Source organism: Lissotriton helveticus, chromosome 8, assembly GCF_964261635.1.
Source record: "Lissotriton helveticus chromosome 8, aLisHel1.1, whole genome shotgun sequence".
In the NCBI taxonomy this organism is placed as follows: domain Eukaryota; kingdom Metazoa; phylum Chordata; class Amphibia; order Caudata; family Salamandridae; genus Lissotriton; species Lissotriton helveticus.
The window spans coordinates 1340130302-1340151959 of record NC_136069.1 but is presented as its reverse complement, the minus strand read 5'-3'; the positions used below and the strand labels follow the sequence as shown (position 1 = coordinate 1340151959).

Genomic DNA, 21658 nt, shown 5'->3' with positions numbered 1-21658 from the left:
AACCAAATGGTGCCCGCAGACGCCGGTCAGGTGCGGCGGGAACACGATGTCCTCGCGGCAAGCCTCCTCTGCGCCACCTGCCCCGCCCGCATGACGCGTGCACATCACCCAAGCGAGAGGGGGGAAGATGCGTAGTGTACGCATCCCACCACCCCCTCCTAGGGTACCCGCCTTCGGAAAGGAAGGCAGTAACGCCGGGGAGGCGGGGGCCGTGACCTTTTTACCTTCAACGCATGAGGAGGCAAAAGAAACAGTAGGATGCAGCTGGGAAGTGAAAGGAGTGGGAGGCGAGGGATCCCGGTATTGATGACAGGGGGGGGGGAGGAGTTGCAGGCAGACGCAGTCACCTTGGACGTGCTCAGACTTTACCACCTGCAGTCGCACCTGCTGCCACTGAGGACCAAACAGCTGATTGCTCATGCGTGCAGCAAAAAATCCAGCAAAACGTCTAGGTGGCACGAACTAGCGAAACGACACAATGATGCACGTTATAAAAAACGCCACACGGAGCCGTGACGGTGACAGGAGCACACACAGGGCGTTCTCAACAGGAAAGCCGTGGGGGTTGCGCGCTGTATCCGCCCATAACGCAACCTCTCCCCAGTCAGGCTCCAGTGAATGTGTAATTTGTAACCAGAGGGCAGGAGAAGGGACTGTACACTCTCTCCGGACAGTGTTTGTGTCCACTTTGGCGGCAGTGTGTGCTGTCATGCTTGACAGGGAGGGCCGCGGTATCTTTCCACTGCACGTGACAGGTTGTGTGTGCCTGTTTCTCTGACAGGGGTTGCAGAGAGAGGAAAGGAGGGAAGGCAGCAGCAGTGTGCGCGCGGTGTGTGTGGAGCTGCAGAGGCCAGGGGAGGCGGGAGCAGCAGCTACCGCAGACTTGAGTCACCAGCAGCAGCGGCGGCCGCCTTTGCCTCTACCGGCATCTGCGGCCCGCCCCCCGGCGCCGCCCCCCAGCCCCGCTCATTGGAGCAGCGGCTGCCGGTGGGCGCGGCCCGGCGCCGGCACGGCGAGGATAAAGGCTGAAGGGGGTCGGCTGCGGGGATCTCGCCGGTTCCTACTTCGCCCTCTCTCTGCGGCTGCTGTGCCAGTCAGCGCCCCCTGTGTGCCCCCTACATCCCCACGAGAGCCGGCCTGACCCCCCCTCCCCCACATAGTACAGTGAAATAAAAAAAAAAAAAGGGGGGGCGTTACAAGAGAGGAGGGCCGGATATATCGCGCGCGTAGGCACAGCAGCATCAGCAGGGAACCCGGGACCCGCCGCACAAGGACACCAACATGGCCAAGGGGAAGGCAAAGGAGGGCGATGGCGACTGGAAGAAATTCGTCTGGAATTCGGAAAAAAAGGAGTTTCTGGGCAGGACCGGGGGCAGCTGGTGTAAGTATCTGCTACGCTTTGGGTCCGAGTGGAAAGTGGTGAAACGTCCGGAAGTGTTTTTTTTTGTTGTTGATGTTTGTTATATAAATATAATCAAAAAGCGGTGGCAGTGCTTGAAAGAAAGGGGCGGATGGACGGCTGCCAGGCTCCGCGGATGCCGGGTGTCGCGGAGGCTGCTGGCGCGCCGCAGTCCTGCTGCTTGGCCTCTGGAATTGTTTTTTTTTCTCTCTCAGAGCAGTAGTTTGTGCCCGGCTGGAGGACTGCCGGCCGCAGTGAAGGTCACGGCGAAGGACACGGATACAGTAGCCTCCGATCCACGCACACCCTCTGCGCTCCATCGGCCCCCCCTGGCCCCGTTTCCACTGCCCGGGTCTCTGGAGCCTGGCTCACACATTAAGAATTCCCGGGCTCGCAGCCTCCATCCGCAGTGGCCTTCTGGATTTCATCAGAGAGCTGTTTTCCTAACCAGGGATGAATGTATTTCCGAAAATAATGGGTTAAAATAATGCATCGGAGCCCAAGGTTAGTCAAGGTGACAGCAGGCCCTCAAGGGTACGGAAGGCCTCGGGGCAGCGCGCTGCGGCAGCCACCACGGCGGCCTCCTGGAGGTGAACCCACACATTGTAGGCACCTTTTCTGGGGATGACAGGGGCTTGCAATGCAGATCATCGGATGCAGTGGCGCTGGGAGTGCTCAGTTCCTTCAAGGGCCGTAGCCTAGCAACTGACTGTAACTTGAGCGAGGACTCCCTGTGCCGCGGAGCAGGCCTTTCATGCAAATCCGGGCCTCCTCCACCGCACCTGCAACCCGCACCAAGCCGCCAATGACAGTTCAGAGGCACCTGACACCGAGTGGCTGAGAGATGTCAGAATGTTGCTTCGGACAGCACCACTGCCCAAAGGCATAGGATGCTGAAACCATCATTGTGGCTTCGGGCATTATCTAGCTCCTTGACGCGCACTCCCCGTGATTGCAGATACAATCTAGGGGTGTTATTTAAAACCCCAGGGCACCTTCTGTACAAACCATCCATGTGAGGATGGCATACTGAACCATCCTTTCCTCCATCTGCATAATGAGTTATTGGAACCGCTGGTTGCCCTTGTGTGGAAAGCCTAGCCTTGTAGGCCGCAAAACCCGGTTCACCCTGTGATGGGGTCTGAGGGCGGAACCAGGCCTCTCAGTTTTAAGTCACAACAAACTAAGGGACATTGGAAATAAAGGTAGGGGGTCACAGGTATTGAGCGACGACAGGAAAACCGGGTCACTTCGATGAGAAGTGGGGCGGACGTCGAACTAGGCCTATATGTACAGCAATTTCCCCTCTGCCAATAGTCTAGGCTGCGACGGCTACTAGAAGACTATTATGTTGTGAATGACTTTGGATAGCGCATACACTGAATACCTATCTGCTTCTAAGCTCGGCTGCCACCCTCTCTCCATATTGTCCCCAACAGACAAGAATATGCCAGCTTTGATATTGAAATCCAGGCTGTGGTGTTCACTCAAGGTTTAATTTGATGTATGGGCGTTGTACAGTGCATGTTGTATGGCGCTTCCTTGCATACATCGGTTTTCTTGGCTGATTGAAGTGTCTGTAATTATCATTGAATGAATGTGAGCGGTGCCCCCAAATTTGTGTGATGGGTGTCAGGGGCCATCTTCCAGAATTGGGAAAGATTTGTATTACTTTCCAATGACTTGTTTGTTATTGTCCCCTGGCGGAGTGGGAACGTGCCCACCCTATCTGACCAGTTCCCCATCAAAAGGTCACCCTTAAGTGTTCTATGCCAGGGCGTTTGATGCAAACACACACCACACTGTACTCACAGATTTAACCTTTGCTGTGTACAGCCGAATCGGGGGAAATGGTTCTGGGTGTAGTATGTTGATTTATTGCGGCAGTGTCATGAAAGTTATCCGCTGAAACAAAAAAAATGTGTTGATGGGCATTGCATTTGTATTTTATGTGTTGCTTAACTCTATGGGTACAAAAGACACACAGATGATGGACAGAATGCAGAGCAAATCAAACCCCCCCCAACAGAGCTGGGTTAAATCCATTGTCATGCTCACTGCGCCACCCCAGTTTGGACCCATCCACATGCAAATCAGTCTTGACCCTTTGCCTCATGGGAACAGTCCAGCCTGAAGTGCCAGGCCAGGTCCTGCTTGGACCGTAAACAGGCACCTAGGACTGCTTTTGGGGTTTCACCCCTCATCAGCCAGGCTAGCTTGAATATAGTGACGCAGTGAGCCCGGACCCACGTCTGGCCATGCCTGGCGCACTTAGAGCGAGAAAGCAAAAGACACGCAGAAAATGAATGTTTGATTAATTAAGCATTCCATCCATCATCTGTTCTTTTTGTAATTGTATGGATAGGCAGAGCTTTTTGAGGGGGGGTAATTTGGTCATGTCGGTCTAGAAACCAGAATAATTCAGTTTTTAAATGTTTTAGCAATGTGTTGAATTTAAGAAGATGCAAAGCTCTCTCACCGGACATAGCTCCCTCTTCGCACCCACTGCTTGTAAAACATGGAATACATTCCTTATCAGGAGACTATGCCCCCAGTTATGACTATCTGCAGAATTTTATGACTGAGAAATTGCCTGATGTGGGAATGTTCAACCACGCAGCCAGCAGCCTGTCACTGCGCCCTGAGAGGCCTGGAGGAGGCGGCCTATTGTACCAAAGGGCACTTTGCTTCAAAGTGCTGCTGTTGTGAAAGTTAACTGCCCCATTTTACTTACTCGGATTTTCTGATATGCCCCAGCCTTGAGCATGAAAACATATCGGACCTTATCTGTCTCGTGTCACAGTACAAGTGTAGTAATTCAGGGAACCCCCGCAGCTGATGCCCACGTGACCCAGAGTCTAAGTCCGCATACATAAGGTACAGCTGCAGTTGTAAAGGAGACAGTGCAAGCTAGCACGGCTGTGTGTGCACCCGTACTCTTCAAAAGGAAGCGTGTACTTTTGTTCATACCAGATCTAATGTCTCAGAAATCCTCTTAATGCCCAACGACTCTCCCTCTCTAAACACAGGGCAGCTCGCACCGCACGAAGGAGGACGTGACCTTGGGTGAACTAAGGTCACGGAATTGCAAGGCAGATCTTCGAGCCTTTTGCACACGCAGACAGACATGCAGGGATTTATTCTGTGCATTGTGATAGAAAGCCCTCTTTATGTCCACTTTCTACCTTCCCCCGACCCTTTCATATAGCACCTCTTACCCCCACATCCTCTCACCCCCCCCCCCCATATCATTAACCCCTTGAGCACATTCCTTAATCAGGAAAATTCCACCAGACAGTAATTTTTTGAGTAATGGCCGTTGCATTCTATATATTTTTTTACCCTTAAATGATTACTATGCGATCTCATGATTATGTGAACGCTGCATATATTAATTACCAGAGGATTTGTTTAGTTCCAGGCTTTGAACAGATTAAACGCAGTGGTTTTTAGCCTGTGATCCAGGTAACCCTGGTTGTCCACGATGATTACCCGGGGAGTTTGCGACTGCTTATAAAATGAAATAGCAGATTAATCAAGTGTAGATATACAAAAAAGCTAAATTTAAAGGCGGAAATTCTAAAACATTCTTTAAGGGGGAATTTGAAATTGGAGGCCAGAAATTAAATTAGAATCTTCATCTTGATTCATGGGAGCAGTGCAAAAGCATCAAATTGATTATAACGTGGACGAGTGATGCCCTAAATTGAATTTAGAAAAGCTCCAACCTTCCAATTAAAATTAATAGTCAGTTTTTTTTATATATTTGTGAATTAAAGTTTCAGCATTTATATATTTGTTTGGATGTTTTTTTTTTTGTATTTTGTTTTGTGTATTTTGCGGTTCATACTTTCGAAAGTGCTTAGGCCGGTTCCATTAATGACTCGGTGGGGGTCCTCGGTTTCCAATTATGATTCTGTGGGAAGCCCTGGGTTCTAGCAATGATTAAGCGGGGCTCAAACGAAGTCAAAAGTTAAAGAAACTCTGGAAAGATGAATGAACTCCAGGGGATACTCGAAGCTCCACTCCCATCTCCCAAACCCGTTTATACTGGGTCAAATGTTTTGTGCAAACACTTGCCACATTGGATCAAAGCAATGACGACAGTCTTCCAACCGAGCCCTCTACACAACTTCACATGCTGCCCACGTGTGTGCGGGCATCAGTGACCCACATAGGAGCAGTAAAGCGCTATATACATGCTGCTATACAATGCACATTGTTTGCAATTGGCCTCCTCACTCATGACTTGGTATCCCTCCGAGGTCAGCAATCATGTGAGGTTCTCTCGGAGGCTGTGGCACACAGCGTTTCCTGCTGCGTGTGTGTGCGCTGAGGCCTGGTGCCACCCAAGCCCATGGCCTCCCCGCTTCCTGCTGCTGCTCCTGTTCTGAGGCCGGGTGCCACCCAACCCTGTGCCCTCCCCCCGCCAGTTCTGCGGTTGTCTCCGTACGTATGCGCACGTGTACTTCTCTGCTGACTGCCCCTCGTTACACACTCCGCGGCTGGAGTTCGGGCCGGGCTCGGAGCGGCGGAAGGCCGCAGATCACTGGCACCCTTTTGTGTGGCTGATTGCGACACCTCCTTCGCATCTCACGAGCTGGCTGTGGAAAAGTATTTTTCCAGCTCACGCTGACGTCACTGCCACTTGCTCGGTTACAAACATTAACCCCGTGAGTGCCGCCGCTAACCGCCGGCTTGTGTTTTTTTTCTTTCTTTTTTTCTATTGAAAGGTGACCCGTTGACACCCGGCGTCGACTGCAGCACTTTGTTAAATATTCATGCCGAAGCCGGCGAAGTATGAACGCGGAGGCGCACGACGAATCCGGATTACAGATGCGTTGTGTGCTGAATTTATTGGCGTTATTTCAGTTACCCAGTCTGAAGAGACGGGTAGGAAATTGTAATCTTTCTTTGGCGCGCGCCACAACCTGCCTTCGGTGGCACCTGTTGGTCAGCCCTTCTGCAAGTAATACGCCTCGTGCCCTGAAGCCCAGTTCAAAGCTTGTTATGGAAACACGAGTTCAGCCATTGTTGGCTTCTGCTGCACAGGGCGGGGCAATTGTAACAGAACGTTACCTCACGTAAATAAATACTTGGTCCTGCTTATTGGGCGGACATAGAGTCGGACTGTCCTATAGGGCAAACGGACAGATCAGGTTCTGGGCTGTTTTTGGGCCTGTCTTATGGTCTGGTGGTTTCCCTGATATTATCACACACATTGCCTGCAGCAAACACAAATGCACGAGTCTCCTATACCTTTCAGAACTACCATGATTTGCAAATGTGGGCAACCGTTTCAGCTAATGGGGGCCACTTTTAATTTGGTCCCCAGGCCTATTTTCTGGCCCAGTCAAACCTTGGGCGTAACACGGTAAACCTGAGCAGGTTTAAAAACCTGTAGGGACATACGATCTCAATATATAAACATAGATATAGACATGTTAAAATGGGTTCTGCTTAGAGGGACAAGTGTCCTAGTAGAGGCCTAGCAGAAAGGTGATGTACATGCCATACTGCGTTTTGGCAAATAGCCTATTAAATAGAACCTCGCCTGTTGAATAGAACCAGTCCCTATGAGACATTATCTGTATCTTTTGTTCCAAACGTATACTAAATGTGTCGGAAGCAATTCCTTAGGTGGAGTTTTCAGGTTTCTCCATCTCATGGAGCAGGCTTCGGTTGTTGAGAAGTTAGCTCATGGCTCTTTTTTTTCAGTGCTGCCTGAAAGCCGTGCTTTTCTGAAGAATGTTGGACCCCTGGCAGTGCCAGTGTATCGTGGGATACAACTGTTATATCTGCAACCTGAGATGGCAGAGTTGATAGCTGCCATGGAGAAGAGCACACTGGTGTGGATGTTGCAACTAAACATTTGGCGGTTGCCTTCTGGTGCATCAGGTGTAGACACTGTAGTGGGCATTTGAAAATATTTTATATCTCACATTTTTGCAGGTTTTTATTTGTACGTTTCAAACAAACCTAATGTGATGTCTGGATTCATGGAGTTGTAGTCCATTCTCTTCTTTACAGTTCTTGGATTTAGTCATTTGAAAAATGCTTCCAGTATTTTTCACACCAGAAGTTTTCAGGACGAGTGCCAATAAGTGTTTTTGTTCATCAGATTTGCTCAAGGTCACAGCCAGGGACGGTGTCCTAGCAGGAATTTGCAATGGCTCCATGTATGATCAGTCATTCTGCCTCGTCCTGAGTTGGACTTTATATGTGATATGTGGACTTGTCACTCCTAAAAGCTTTTGCTTGTTTTTGCTTTTCAAGGTGACTCAAAGGACAAGTTTGCAGAATGGCTTCCGCTCAGTAGCCGAGTCCTTAAGCGTGCATGCATGCCTTTCTGTGCCCGTGTATAAGAAAGGAGAACATGCACAGTCTGCTGGAGACAGTGCAGACCTTGTACAATTGCACTGGGTACTCTTTACTTCCTGTAAATAATTACCAAGCCATGACCTGTGATTCTGACTGCATACATTGTGGGGCAGGACAGCAGCGTGATGAAGTGGAAAGCGATTACATGGAGAATGAAAGAAAATATATGAACACAGGCTGGGTTTTGATTACAGATTTGCAAGAAAACGGATTAGATTAATAGTAAGATGGCTTCCAAAGCTAGTCGACTGGCTGGAAACCATTGTGATCCGGCATAAGAAGGCAGTGGCTGGTACACTAGCTTCTCAGTAAGTGGGACCTTGCACAGCAAAGTTTGTGTGCAGACGTGATGGAACAAGTGTAAAAATTACAAGGTAGCAGATGCGTGGAAAGTGGATTCTAGCTCAGAAGCAGTGGCTTGTAGCAAGCAGGTGAGAGAGGATCAATAAGCGATGTCTGTGTCTGGAGACAGTACCATGAAAATACATAATCAAGAGGTGACCGGTGTACAGGCCAGGACGAGTCACTGAATATTGTGCTCTAGTGAGATACTCGCAGTATGATGTTAAGACGGAGACAGAAGTTGGGGGATAAGATTGTGCAGTTTGTATCCTGTCTCTACGTGAAATTATCTAGGCGTGCTAATAATCCTTAAATAAAATTTATTTTTGTGACTTTGATTGCCCCTGGCACAAGTTTCCACCCAGCTACCAACAGTGAAAGTTGTATCTAACTTCCTGCTTTCACTGAGTTACCTCCTACACTTTGCCAAACACCACACCTTTACCCCTCTCTGCCCTTGTACCTAATGCCATTTTTAGGCTATGCAGAGTAGTGCCACTTTTTGTTTGTTCAGCGCTATTTAAAAAAAAAATAAGCACAATTCATAAAGTTACTCAAGTAGGCATTTATGGGATCCGTAGTAACTCACAGGAAATAGTCAGCTACATTTACTCTTCATTTTTAATGAACTCCAATCTCATCTGTTATTGCAGTTTTTTTACCCATGGCTAATGGCAACATACTACACCACAGCAGATCGTTGGCACTTTTGCACTGCAATCAATATTATATGAAAGCCGTCCCTCCGTATGTAGCCTGTCAAGTGGCCCATCATCTCCACGTAACACCGCTCAGCAACCGTTTGAGAGAGGCTGCCCTTGCTGCCAGCGAGCACGGCTGCCATTTTTAAGAAGTCGATGATGTGTCTGTGTAATGCACACATATTTGCCCGTTTCAAGCAGCTGTTTCCTGTTAGATGTAAATCCTCTGTTCCTTCAGTATGGTGAAGGTGATGAGACCCACCATCTCTTCTTGGAGATGGAGACTTGCACGTGTGTAAAGGTGGTCAGAATTCAGACGAGAAATTGGCGTGTGCTTGTACCGTCTGCTGGTGCAAGGGGGCCATATCTGCGTAAAGAAGCCTCATACCAGAGCTGGTCGAATCTCTGAAATGGAATATATCAAAATCATCTTACTAATCAGGTCATGGGGCGAAGGTAAATTAGCATTTTTTTTAAACGTGAAACCTTGTTGTTAGAAATCTGACTGTACTTATTCACCAAACACAGAATTGTAACACTATAAAGGGGATAGAAAGAAATGGTTAAAAAAAAACATAAAACTGTGGCTTTTATTGTCTTTTTGAGCTCTGGAAAATCCATTCGCTACCTTTCATGCCTCCCACCCCCTTGCGAAATGTTAGCAACCAAACCTACGCATACTGTCAAAAGTGAATCGTTTACCACTTTCTAATTCCAATCAGTAGGGCACTTTGTGACGTGTAAGGGTGCCATGGGCCTTTTTTGTTAATTGTCTTTTTCTCTTTTTTTTTTTCTATCCACAGTTAAGATCTTTCTATTCTACATCATCTTCTATGGGTGCTTGGCGGGCATCTTTATTGGGACCATTCAAGTGATGCTGCTAACCATCAGTAAATTTGAGCCCAAGTATCAGGACCGCGTAGCTCCACCAGGTACTTTTGCTATACATTTAATGTAAATGTAATTTGATAGTTGATTTGGTTATGTAACATAATGAGAATATGGGTTTCTCTGGGTTCCAATAACTTACCCCCAGAGACTGGTTTGAATGTGAGTAGAAGTGCTAGAGTTGTTTCTAGGGTGGGCAAAATCAAAATGGCACCCACATCCTCACCATGATTCTTATGCATGTCTTTTAGGTTCTGATCTGTCCTTTTTTTTTTTTTTTTTTTGGGGTAGAGTAGAGCCCTATTTCACTGTGGTTCTGCTGATTTTCCAGATATGTCTTAGGCTCCTATATGCAAAGTCATTCTTATGTACAATCTGTGAGGCGGTAAACTTTTATCTTAGTATCAGTTTTACGTAGTGCACAGTAATAAGAAATGTTCTAATGTGCATTTATTGGAATAATATTGTAGTGTTAGGCCACATTTATTTTCACTTGCATGGCATATATACACAATATACATTAAAATAGTAACAGGTGATTAGAGATTTTTACTCCCATTCCCAAAGAAAACCGGATTAATGATTAAATACAACCAAAATGAATAAATATATGCTTAATGTATATCATACTGTAGGGTACAGATTACTATACAACTATGGTATTTGTGGGTGTGTGTATGTGTATATATATCTTTACGTTATCCTCTGCTCTGTATCCACTTTTCCCATCTTTGCTTTATTTTCTCTTACATCCCCTTTTCTATCTTTCCTCCCTTCTGTCTATTTTATACTCCTTTCTTGCCTTTTACACCATTCTCTTACCACCTCTTTACCCTCTTTTAGCGCTTACTCTCATTTATCCCCATTCCTCCTCTATAACTCCTTCAATCTGTACTCCTTTTTTTTCCGCATAGCATTCCCATTCACCTCAGATTTACTTCTTTTCCCATTAACCCCACTTTCTTTCAATGTTTACTCCTTTGCTCAGCTTTGATTTTCCCCTCTCAAAATCCTCCCTGTTGACTCTTCCTTTCAGGCCCATCTGGACTCCTTTTCCTTCACATAGCCCCATCTCCTTACCACCTTTCCTCATTTCGCTCCAGTCTACACCTCTCATGTCGTCTCCACCTCGTTGTTTCTCCCTCCCCCTCCCTTTTACTTCTCACACCACATTTACTTTATCTCTGCAGCTCTTACAGATTCTCATCGCTTTGAAAAATGAAACGTTGGCTCTGTATGAATAACCTAAAATCAGCAGAAAGAGTCAATTTTTATGGGTTCTTTTTGCAGTGTATGACCACTGTTGTAGTTCCTTGGTTAAAGTGGCAAAAATGATTGATACAGTTCAAATATGGTCCACAGGCAGCATCAGTATTAGCAATAATCCAGGGAAGAGGCTGGTATAATGTGTACTGAGGCACTACCTGTAGTTGCAAAGGACCAAAGTGATGGTTGTTCTATCCAGGATGACTTGAGGTCAACTTGCCTCTTCATTGATTTGTAGGTGAATGTGGCGGGGGCGATTTGATCAGTGAGGGTGCCCTAACGGCACTGCCCATGTCTCTGAAAACACTGTCCGAGTGGGGTGCTGCCATCAATATTACATCAATGAAGTCATTGAGATTGTGAAAATGCCAGGAGTCACACAAATACCAAATGTAGCAATAGAGCCACGCCCGTTCAGCAGGAGAGTGGTAAAGGTGTGGTTTATAGCCAATGGCACATTTACGAGCACACTGTCGCTAATGTATCACTAAAGCACGGTGTGGTAGAGCAGTCATTTACAAACTGCACATCGGAATGGTCACTAAATTGGCAAAAACGTAGTTTTACTGGTAAAACTGTATAGTACACAAAAAATAAATAATGGGATTTTAGTTTAAGCGCATATATTAGCGCATCACCAAGTGTCTTGGTTTGTTTCGATCCTATTAAAATCTTTGTTTCTATCACACTTCAGAAATACAGGAAAAGTGTGCTACATTTTGAAATATTTGTACCGGGTATTTACATTTTGTATATTAGAAACAAATTGACACCCTGCAGTGTCCGTTCGCACGACGGCCTTTTTTACCCCAGAATATTGTGGCATAGTTCACTCTGCAAAACTTTTGTTTGCAGTCAGAACCCTGGCGTGCAAGTTAAAAGAAGTAATTTGTCTGCAGACAGAGCCTGAGATGTCACCTCTGTCCTTGAAAGCACTGCAACTGTCAAGACCCCCCCACCCCCCAAATTTAAAGGCATATTTATTGCGCATCCACCTTCTGAATTCCAGCATTTTAACATTTATTTTGGGGTGCTGCAGCACCCCCATTTCCAGCGGCTAGGTGCCTTTGGGGACTTTTCAGACAAACTTGAACTCTTTAATTCTGATAACGTCGCATGCCCTCCGCAAGGACAGCGTGAAAACTTTGCAATGTTTGGAGAATGTCCTTCTGCGCGCCACTTTTAAATATTCTGTCTCCTACTTCGCCTGGGGCTCAACTGCCATGCAGCTCAAACACGCCATGGTTGTTATGACAACTGTCTTTGCTTGCAGCCCCGTAAAACAAGCTGACAGCCATGTTTTCCTTTACGATAGCAGTGTTGCTTCATTGTATAATATTCGAGCTAGTGAACTACACTTAATGGTTTTTCTCCTTTTGTGAAGTCCCTTAAATTCTCGGAAGAAAACGGCAAAAATATTTTTTTATCTGGATCCTGATGGACTTAGTCCCAATACACAGAACAAGTACGACAGGCCTTCTTTTTGTAGGTGGGGCGCTGGAGATACCACGTGGCCCCGTTTACATAAATGGTTGCTGCCCAGCATATAGCATCATACTGTACAAGGAACACATTACACGATAATGCTTATATGTTCGCTTGGATGGATGTTTGAACCTACGACTTAACATATCCTGCGTCCTAAGGAATGCCTAAATAAAAAACCAAAAAAAAACGTTTTTTAAATTCCAATCCACCCCTTCCGCCCCCCACCCCAAAATAAGACTTCAGAGTGCTACTGCTGGTATTATGCTCAGCCGACAGCATCACTGGTCTCTCGGGTGGATGTATGACATTACAACGCATGCTTTTACATCGCATGCCTTTACAACGTGGTTTTTACAACGCAAACCTTAACAACGCATAGCGCTTTGGGGTGCTGGATAGTGAATAGTTTAATTTACTATTCCAACTCCAGTCCCCGTGGACACTAGGGAAGGTGTTGGATAGTAAATTAAACTTATTCCCTATCCTAGAGCGCCCCCCAGCGCAATGCGTTGTAATGGTTTGCGTTGTAAATGTTGCGTCGTAAAGGCACTGCGTGGTAAAAGTTGCGTTGTAAAGGATGTTTCCCCTCGGGTTTACTTCTATCCCTAACAGTGCATCTGTTTTTCTTTCTGCACCACAGTGGCAAACACTTCGGGACAGATTTGTCAACATTGGATGCAACGCAGCAAGAAATCTTGCTGCGTCCAGTTGAGAGGGCAGGAATTCACCATAATTACTAGCATATGGCTCTTTCCTGGTCTTGCTTTGCTCTGGCGCACTTGTAGTCGCCAACGCAGGAACCCATGCGCCATGGTGCAAGAGTGCCTTCATTACAGAAAAGATAGTTTTTCTACAGGAAGGGATACCTTCCTGCACAAGAACCCTCCTCAGGCCTTTTCTTCTCTGCACACGTAGAAAGAAGAAATAACAAGGAGAAATAAACATTTTGAAGTATTCCCAGGTTTACTAGTCATGGAAAATCTTAAAATGCGCCAAAAACCATGGGTGGATGCATGATAATACCCATGCTTCAACAATGGAATACCTTCCCAACGCTGAGTAACACACGGCGCTGCCTTGCATTACTCCTGCTTTACTCTACCAAGCCGAGCACCGCAAGTTGGCTGTGCATTGGTAAATCTGACCTAAGGGCTTGCATTGCCTCGTGTGACGTAAGGGCAACGCAAGCCATTTAAAAATCTGGCCCTTGGTCTAATGGGTAATGATACTTTGAAGCCCCACATTAACCACCCCTTTCATAACACTCTCACATGTTCGTTCTCAGTCAACCCTGGTCCCTCCCATCCTGTGGGAGACCACATGGCATCTTCCTTCATGCCTGGGCGCATGTTATCCGCCTCTCACCCGCGGCTAGGGTTCAGTAGCGCTGGCGTACCAGGTTGGATGTGGACCAGCTTCAACAATTGTTTTTTTTCACTCCACACTTTTTGTCTCTGACTGACTCTATTAAAGGTGTCCATTTAAGCAGTGCTTAATTTGTGCAGGTTGTGTACATTGACACTCATTAATGACTCATTACAGGTGGATGAGTACATTAGATTACCAAAATATTTGCAAATAAGAATTAGTCGATTGTGTGGGGGGTGGAATGGAGCAGTCAGCCAAGGTTCATCACCTTAAAATCAGACCCCTTCGGTTGCTGGGCCTTGCATTGTTGATGGGGTGTATGACCACGCATATATGGAGATCCTGTTTCCAAGTATGAAGATGAAACCTGTTTATGGAAGGGCTATTCTGCTAGCAGTAGGGACATACTTTCCTAAAGGTGGATGCACAGTTCCTACAGTAGATGGTAGTCATGCCTGCTTTTCAGTCCCAGATATTGGGCTGTAATAAGTCCCGGAGATGCGCAGCTCTTCAAAAGGATTCAGGTCATTAATTGGTAAACATTCAGAGGCACTTGTGTAATGTTGAACTGCAGGCTGCATTAAATATTAGCATAGGCTTGTCTATACTGGTTGTGCCGGGGTCAGATGGGTTCCCAGGTAAAAGTGCCAGACTTGGGGAGAGCGTCATAGGCCTACAGGGCAAAGCTGCCTGGCAGAAGCTGGATTGTTCAGTCACTCCCAGAGTTGATTGAGTGGAAAATGGGGGTAGATGCCCAGGGCTAAGGTGTAAACGGCGTTCTGCTGGTCTTGTTGGCCTTTTGCCCCAGTTTGGCATCTGCCTTAAAAGCGCTGCAAATCCATCTCTGCCTGCCAAGGTGAGGTGAAGCAAAATGTGTGGAGGGCATCATTACCTGACATGGCCAGTGTAGGAGAACGCTGATATCCCATAGTCACACATGCACGGAATTAAGTGCATACATAAATAATGACCAGTTTTGAATGCAGAAACTCACGTTGCAGGTTTATTAGTTATGGTAATGAGTCAGCTTATGGTAGATCTTAAGGAAGACGGCACCAAGAAGACCTAATCTTGCTGGCTGCCTTGATTATCCACTAAGCTCTAGGAAAACAGCATATGTTGCTAACCTTTGGAGTTCACCATACATAGTTCGAAAAAAATGAACCCACACACAGGGTGGAGTGTTACCATGAAGTCCCAAGTTGCTCAGGCTTACAACTGCCCGTGGGAATAATGGGGTCCTGTCACTTTCATCCCGGGGCCCTGTTGTAAGGATTGCTAGGGATCAGTACTTAATTTGTGCCGGTGTTTGGAGGTGCTCGGCACGGACACTTATTTCTGACAGTTCACCACATGGTGGTGCTGTCTGTCTATATTTCAGAAGAGCGCATCAGCATGTCTTTTTAAAACTTCAATATACATCATGTGGCAGCAGTGGCGTTGGACCGTGGCACTTACGCTCAATTCCAAATTAAGCACTGGCTTAGGTATTGCCCCACAACCCCTGCTGGGCTCTTTCTTGTGGTTGCATTTTTCAGCAAAGTCCTTTGGATCACCCTGTAATGCCACCTGCAGAACACTAAACATCACATTTGAGTTCTATCAAGAACATATCGATAAGGGGTCTGTGGTAGGATGGGTTCCACAGTATAAACTAGCCAAAAAAGAGGCAATGGATGGCCCATGTTTAGGGCCCTGCCTGCCCCAAAAGTGATGCAACACGAGAGGAGGGTGACTAGACTAGCCTGCATCCTCACCTGGATATCTGAATTTGCTGCACCAGAAAAAGATGTGTGGACCGGCATAGGGCCTAAGTTATTGTCCACCAAATTGTTGCAACGCGAGCAGCCACATTATCCATGGTGGCTTGAGTGGTTTCTTAACAATAGTCCGAGCAGAGCTAACCCGCTTCCTTTTTATGGCGCTGTACATTACTCTTCAGGTAAATTATCCTAATTTATGTGACATTGATGCACATCCCTGAACGTGTTTCCCATACATGCTTTCTTTTTCAAGCAGAGGGGAATAGAGTAGACTGAGTCATGCTCAGTAAAAGGCAGCCAGGAAAGAGAAAGCTTAAATTATTAAAACCCATACTGCTAATGGCGCGCGCGGTATTGTCCTGCTAGGCCGCAGTAGCTGCGGTTTCCACAGATCCAGGGAGTACAGCGGCTTGAGGTTCTACAGACGATAAATGTGCATCTCTTTAGCGGGTGCTGCAGGAGAGTGTTGTCGGTGCATCTTCGTTTCTGTGTGCATACGTGTGTTGGTAAATATGTGCTACTACCAGATATTTTTAATATGGGAAAAAGTGACGTACCGGCGGTGCAAGGTCTTGTAAATAAGCCCCCTAGTTTGTTTGTTTTAAAGCGAAAATAATAATCCATCCGATCAGCCTGACAAGAAAATCACTATACCTCAAAATGCAGCAGAGAGGAAATGGCGGCGATAAAAGAACAATGCAAAGGACGAGCATGGGAGCTGCTGCTCTTAGCTTCTTATGACAGTGGCTATGGTTGACAGCTACAGGCTTCACGTTGTTTGTATGATCTCTTGGGAGGACGTTGATTTCTTTTCCACAATATCAATAAGTGTAACCATATTGGACATTCTCATTAGATATGAAGCATTTTGTCCTTGGTGAAGCTGCTTTGTTTTTCTTTTTATTCTTCCAAGTTCTTTCCCGCGTGTGGGAAGCTTTAGACAAACAAGCACAGGCAAAGCTAATGGGTCTGGGCTTGTCAAACTGGTGTAATTGCCGTTTTTACAGCACACATGCCGCACAAAGTGAAAAGAAAACATGCCACCTGCCAAACGTGGTGGCCTTACACTTGCAATACAAATCATAAATAAAACCAATATTTTAATAGGACAGTTCAAGTGCTTCCTAGCAGGCAGGTGTACTACAAAAAAAAAACATTGAATCCCTTTTGAGGTTTACTGCCCTTAGCAGGAAAATCTAATTCTTATTTGCACACAAAAAAGTACTACTAATTTTGAATTGGTGTAACCCGAAGACTTTTTTTAAACATACAAGGATGTCTTAAATAATGGGAACAATAATTGTCAAACTACAGTAATCTCTAACTGTACCCGGCACTGAAGAGCACTTCTTTTTAGATAGTAGTGACACTTGCGATCAGGAAAATGGCATCACTCAGTGCAAGAGAACCAATGGCTGAAATGGACTGACCCATTGACAGTTGATGAAGATGATTCACCCAAAGCTCCACAATGCATTCCTAGTCTCAGGTTTTCTTTTTGTCTGCAACTCCTTTTATAGGACCTAGCAATAACCGTTAATTCCTTTATAATAAATAGTGCAATTTAGATCTGTGGATCAGGAAAAGGAAAGTAAAACGAACTGATCATTAAGACCTTTTTTGGTACCACTGGCGCCTTTTCCCATGTGCGCAGCACTCTGGCCCCTTTAGTGCGCCCAAGGTGTGACATTTGCACAACATGAACTTGATTGCAAAGCAGTGGAGCCCTGTAGAGTTAGAAGGGTGCAAAGGAAGATGGGTACTCCGGATTCAGAGTACACATATTTGGCAGAGACGCGTGTAATGGCGCTGGCATACTGGAACAAGAGGGCCTCTGCGAACAGCAGGACTCGTGCATTGGGAACACCTTTACAGAGAGTTCAGGTCTGTTGTTGCATGGGCGTTTCTGTTATGTCCAGTTACTTTATTTGACCTGCCGAGGAGCAGCTCTCCCAATGGAAGATGGAGCTACAATTAAGGCCTCCTTGTGGTCGCATATTAAATAAAACTTGTGCGAGGGGTAAAATGATGCCATTACCTGGAGGTTATTTCTTGCTAAATGTTAAAGCAAGTCATAGACTGCCGGAACCTTGAAGACCATATCGTAACGAGGCCTTTATTTGTGGTTATGGCAAATAGTGTGCCTCCTAATTCATAGAGACTGATGGATTCATTCCAATTTCTGGTAATTGTGGATTTATTATGGTACTTTCCCCGTCATCCTGTGGTACCTAAGGATATATTTGTGAACTCCGAGCTGCTGTGGCTATAAGAATGTTTCAGATTGTGGACATTTTGAATCATCCAAAGTGGTGAGGAAAAACATAGATCTTTTTTAACGGAGGTCCCTTTTGGGCACTTGGATATAAAACTTCAGCATTTTGTGATTTTCTTTGGAAACCAAAACATTCAATTATCTGCCCCAGAGCCTGAATAAGGGAAGCTCTTTTTGCTGTAGCATCCACTCCCTGGCATTTTCAACACCATAGAGTGGGACTAGCCTCTGCAGGTGTCCTTCGCGACTCTGCCACATGAATACCACTATATATGAGATCTGGTAGCTTAGTGTGCATTTGCTTTGCTTGTTCCTGATGCAACACCATGTCGGGCCTTCATTAGAAGGAACTTGTTCTGAAGACCTGCGGGGTCTGTCGGCAGTCTTGAGTTGTAGAAAGTCTTTGGGTTGGTTTGGCATTTGCTGTGAATGCAAGTGCCTGCCTCCTGGAGCCTAAAAGGGAGTCCTCTGTTGCCACTGTTGTTTAAAGCCAGTCAACTGGAGGAGGAAGGAGGGTCACCTTCCTGAAAGAAACCTACGATTTAAGGCAGATGGCCTGGAGGGGGCGGGGGGTGTAGACCGCAGCCTTTTGGTAGCAACTGTCCTGTGACTAAAATGGAGGACTGCAGAGGTTCTTGAAAAGGTCTTCACTTGGGATTAGCAGTGTGGGCTGGGCAGGTGCAACAAGCCTAAGACAGGGCAGAGTCTTTAAAAGTACTCACAAGTCAGTTTGCTACGGGCTGGATGTGGCTGCCACCTTTTGGATGCATGCCGTTGCTCACCTGTGAGATGAGTAGAACCTTCCGAGTGTTACAGGCAGCCATTACAAACTTAATTCTGAACCAAAGGACAAGCTAAAGGTTTCAGTAGACAATAACGTTCTCACTTTGTTTAGAAGCTGGATGGTGCCATCAGAAACCTGTTCATTTTATATGGCCTGATAAGTTACTTTTCCAGGCTGGGATAAGCATGAACTCTTCTGCTTTAAATATGAGCAGCTATGGCTGTCCAGCATTGTACAAAGATAAAATACCAAGTCAGCCCTGCCAGGATTCAAAAGTGGGCACATACAGTCTGTGAGCCCACAAGTTCTCTCTGCTTTCCTTTTCTCGCACAAGTGTGGAAGTAAAACCTTTGCATGTCTATTTTGCTCAGTTTGTTGTTGGTTGATTGGGTCAGGCAGCTGCAGGAATTGTATCTTTATTTGTTTGCTGTGATTTAGTTTAAGAACTCTTCAAGTTGGAGCAAGAACTGCCCATTTCACTCTTTAGGTACCAGGAGCTATACTGATTAGACTGACCCCACATCCCCCATTCCTCTAGCTTGCTTGGCTTTGTTTGTTTTTACAGCAGGACGGTAATCTTTTGTTTCAGATACCCGGGAGCATCTGTTGAAGTTTGTAGTGCGGGATTAATGTCTTGCTTCTTTGAATAAAGGATTGACCCTAGGTTGACCGTCTGTTACCCTCGCATTTTCAGAGGTTATTACTTAAATCTTTGCTCTTCTCTGCAGATCCTGATGTACTGTAGGATAAAGTCTTACTAAACTAGGGGCCATATTTATCAGACTTTCACTCGGCACAATACACCTTTCTGCATGAGAGAGGGAGAACCGTAATGACCCATATCTATCAAGATATGGTGCATTACTGTCCTCTGCTCTGGTGCACAATCAGCAGCCTACCGCCAATACAGGCACCCATGCGCCATGATGCAAGGGTGCCTGTATTGTTGGCAGGATCGTTTTTGTGCAGGAAGGGATAACTTCCTGCACATAACAATCATCAGAGGCATTTTTCTCTTCTATGTGTGCGGAAGAATAAATATATTTATCCTTGTTGCGTCTCACATCGGGAGAACTTGGCATTATGACGCATTCCCAGGTCTATCAGTTATGGTAAATATTTGAAAGCGTCAAAATCCATGGGTGAATGTGTGGGAACACTTGCGTTCCACCCAGGATTTGCGCTGCTTTGCGGCACTCCAGATTTATCAGGCCATGCAAGGTAGCCACAACCATGAGTGACTTGATAAATCCGGCTTGGGTTTTGTGTCGCATAGCCATGATAAATCTGACCCTAGATGTTATGGCCCGCTTCCTGCCTCTGCACCCACTTGGTTGTTTAGGTCCTCTGATCTGTATATGAGTCTTGTGGCGTTAGTGCATAAAGTGTGTTTGGATGCAGTCTGTCCTCCGTTGGCAAGTTACCATAGGGGTTTTGTAGGCTCTATCTCCTGTTTACTCTTCACCACTTGTGAGCCAGCTTTAGAAAGGGCATGGAATCATTAAAAGGCATGTTCTCCAACTCTTATTCTGTATCCTGAACCTTAGTGTTTGGAACATTTTCTCGGAACCTATGTCCATTACTACTAGGTTGGTATTTTTCACTAATGCTCTAATGGCTTGAATCGAAGCCAGTGGTTCTTCATTGATATTAGCCGTGGCCCCAGTAGCTGCCTTGACTTGCATGGACTCCATCAAACTAGTCATAATGGCCCATGAAGACTGACATGCATTCTGATTGTTAAGCAAACACAGTAAAGTCTCCATCTTCCATATGGGGGTCAACTTTCAGTTGTCTGGAGGGGCTAAGGTCAAGAATGCCAGACAGTCTTGGGTCTAGAATGCCAGATATTCTCTTCACCATTGCAGCCTTTCACTGTAGCACCACCTGATGAAGATCTGCATGAGAGATATCTCTTGTGTTTCGTTGACTAGCTGGTGAGAGGATGTCTATTGAGTGGAAGCTATTTTGCCACAGCGATCAGTCTGGGTGGTGCTAGACTTTACACTGGTAGGTTCCTCTGCAGGATGGCTGAAGGCCACATGAAAATTGAAAACTGATCTTCAGAGGAGGTGAGAATGAAGTATTCTTGACTGGGTAAAATGATTCTACAAATCACTAATGTTGGCTATTTTAGGAAAGGGCTGCCGGTTACTTGGTGTGGTGTAATAGCAGATACAGAATTGCTTTGGAAATGGAGAAGATGACACCCAAGTTAGGTGTTACTATAGCAGAGATTAGTCCCATGACTTGGAGCACTCCTTTAACACCAAAAGGGCCAAGCACTTCTATTGAGCATTGTATGGATTAGTCGCGAGTGTTCTCAGTTGTAAATGTGTCTACTTGAGCTCCAACGATGTCACACAAGAATTTGTGCACTAGTGAAGCACTCTTAAAAAAACAAAGCACCTTCAATTTAAAGTTACCAAGATGCAACTGGCTTTTGTTTAAGTTTAGAGGTTGAAGTCCACTGAGAGGCTAACCCTGTTTTCTTGCAATTCAGTTAGTACAGACCACCACTTCTGCTAATTTACCATTTGGGGAAAAAACAGAAGGGCCCTTCCTGCTACCCCTGATTTACATGCCCCCTTGCGCAAATCCAGTACCCAAAAACGACATCTGAGGTTTTCATTTAGATAACTGATGCTAGGTTGTGATTGTGTGTTTCTGATGACCAATTTCTAGTATGATTCAAGGTCATACATCAAAGTACTTGCACCCATAACTCCTTGAAAGACAGACCGTCAACTGCTTTAATGTGTAAAAATTACTTTAAAAAATATGTAGCCAGTTTGAAATGTAACTCTCAAAATCTTTAGTTGAGAAGCTGACCGGGGAGGGAAGTGGAAAGGAAAATAAAGGTAAGTCAACCTCCTAGGAGAAGTGCATGGTCTCAGATATGTTACAGGCTTGAGTTCTTAGGGCCTTATTTAGAGTTTGGCGAGGGGGATACTCTGCCAAAACGCAGTAGATATCCCTTTTGCTGTATTGCAAATATCAAAG

At 45.8% G+C, this 21658-nt stretch overlaps 1 protein-coding gene across 1 annotated transcript in view; it reads left to right on the top strand.

Annotated features, from left to right (window-relative positions):
* Positions 1-255: 255 nt before the first annotated feature.
* Positions 256-21658, top strand: part of ATP1B1 (ATPase Na+/K+ transporting subunit beta 1) — a 68051-nt gene continuing 46648 nt past the window's right edge. The window contains exons 1-2 of the mRNA XM_078658325.1: positions 256-1381; positions 9627-9755. Of these exons, the coding sequence (XP_078514451.1) occupies positions 1282-1381; positions 9627-9755 (229 nt within the window). The 5' untranslated portion in view covers positions 256-1281. The remainder of the gene's footprint in view (positions 1382-9626; positions 9756-21658) is intronic.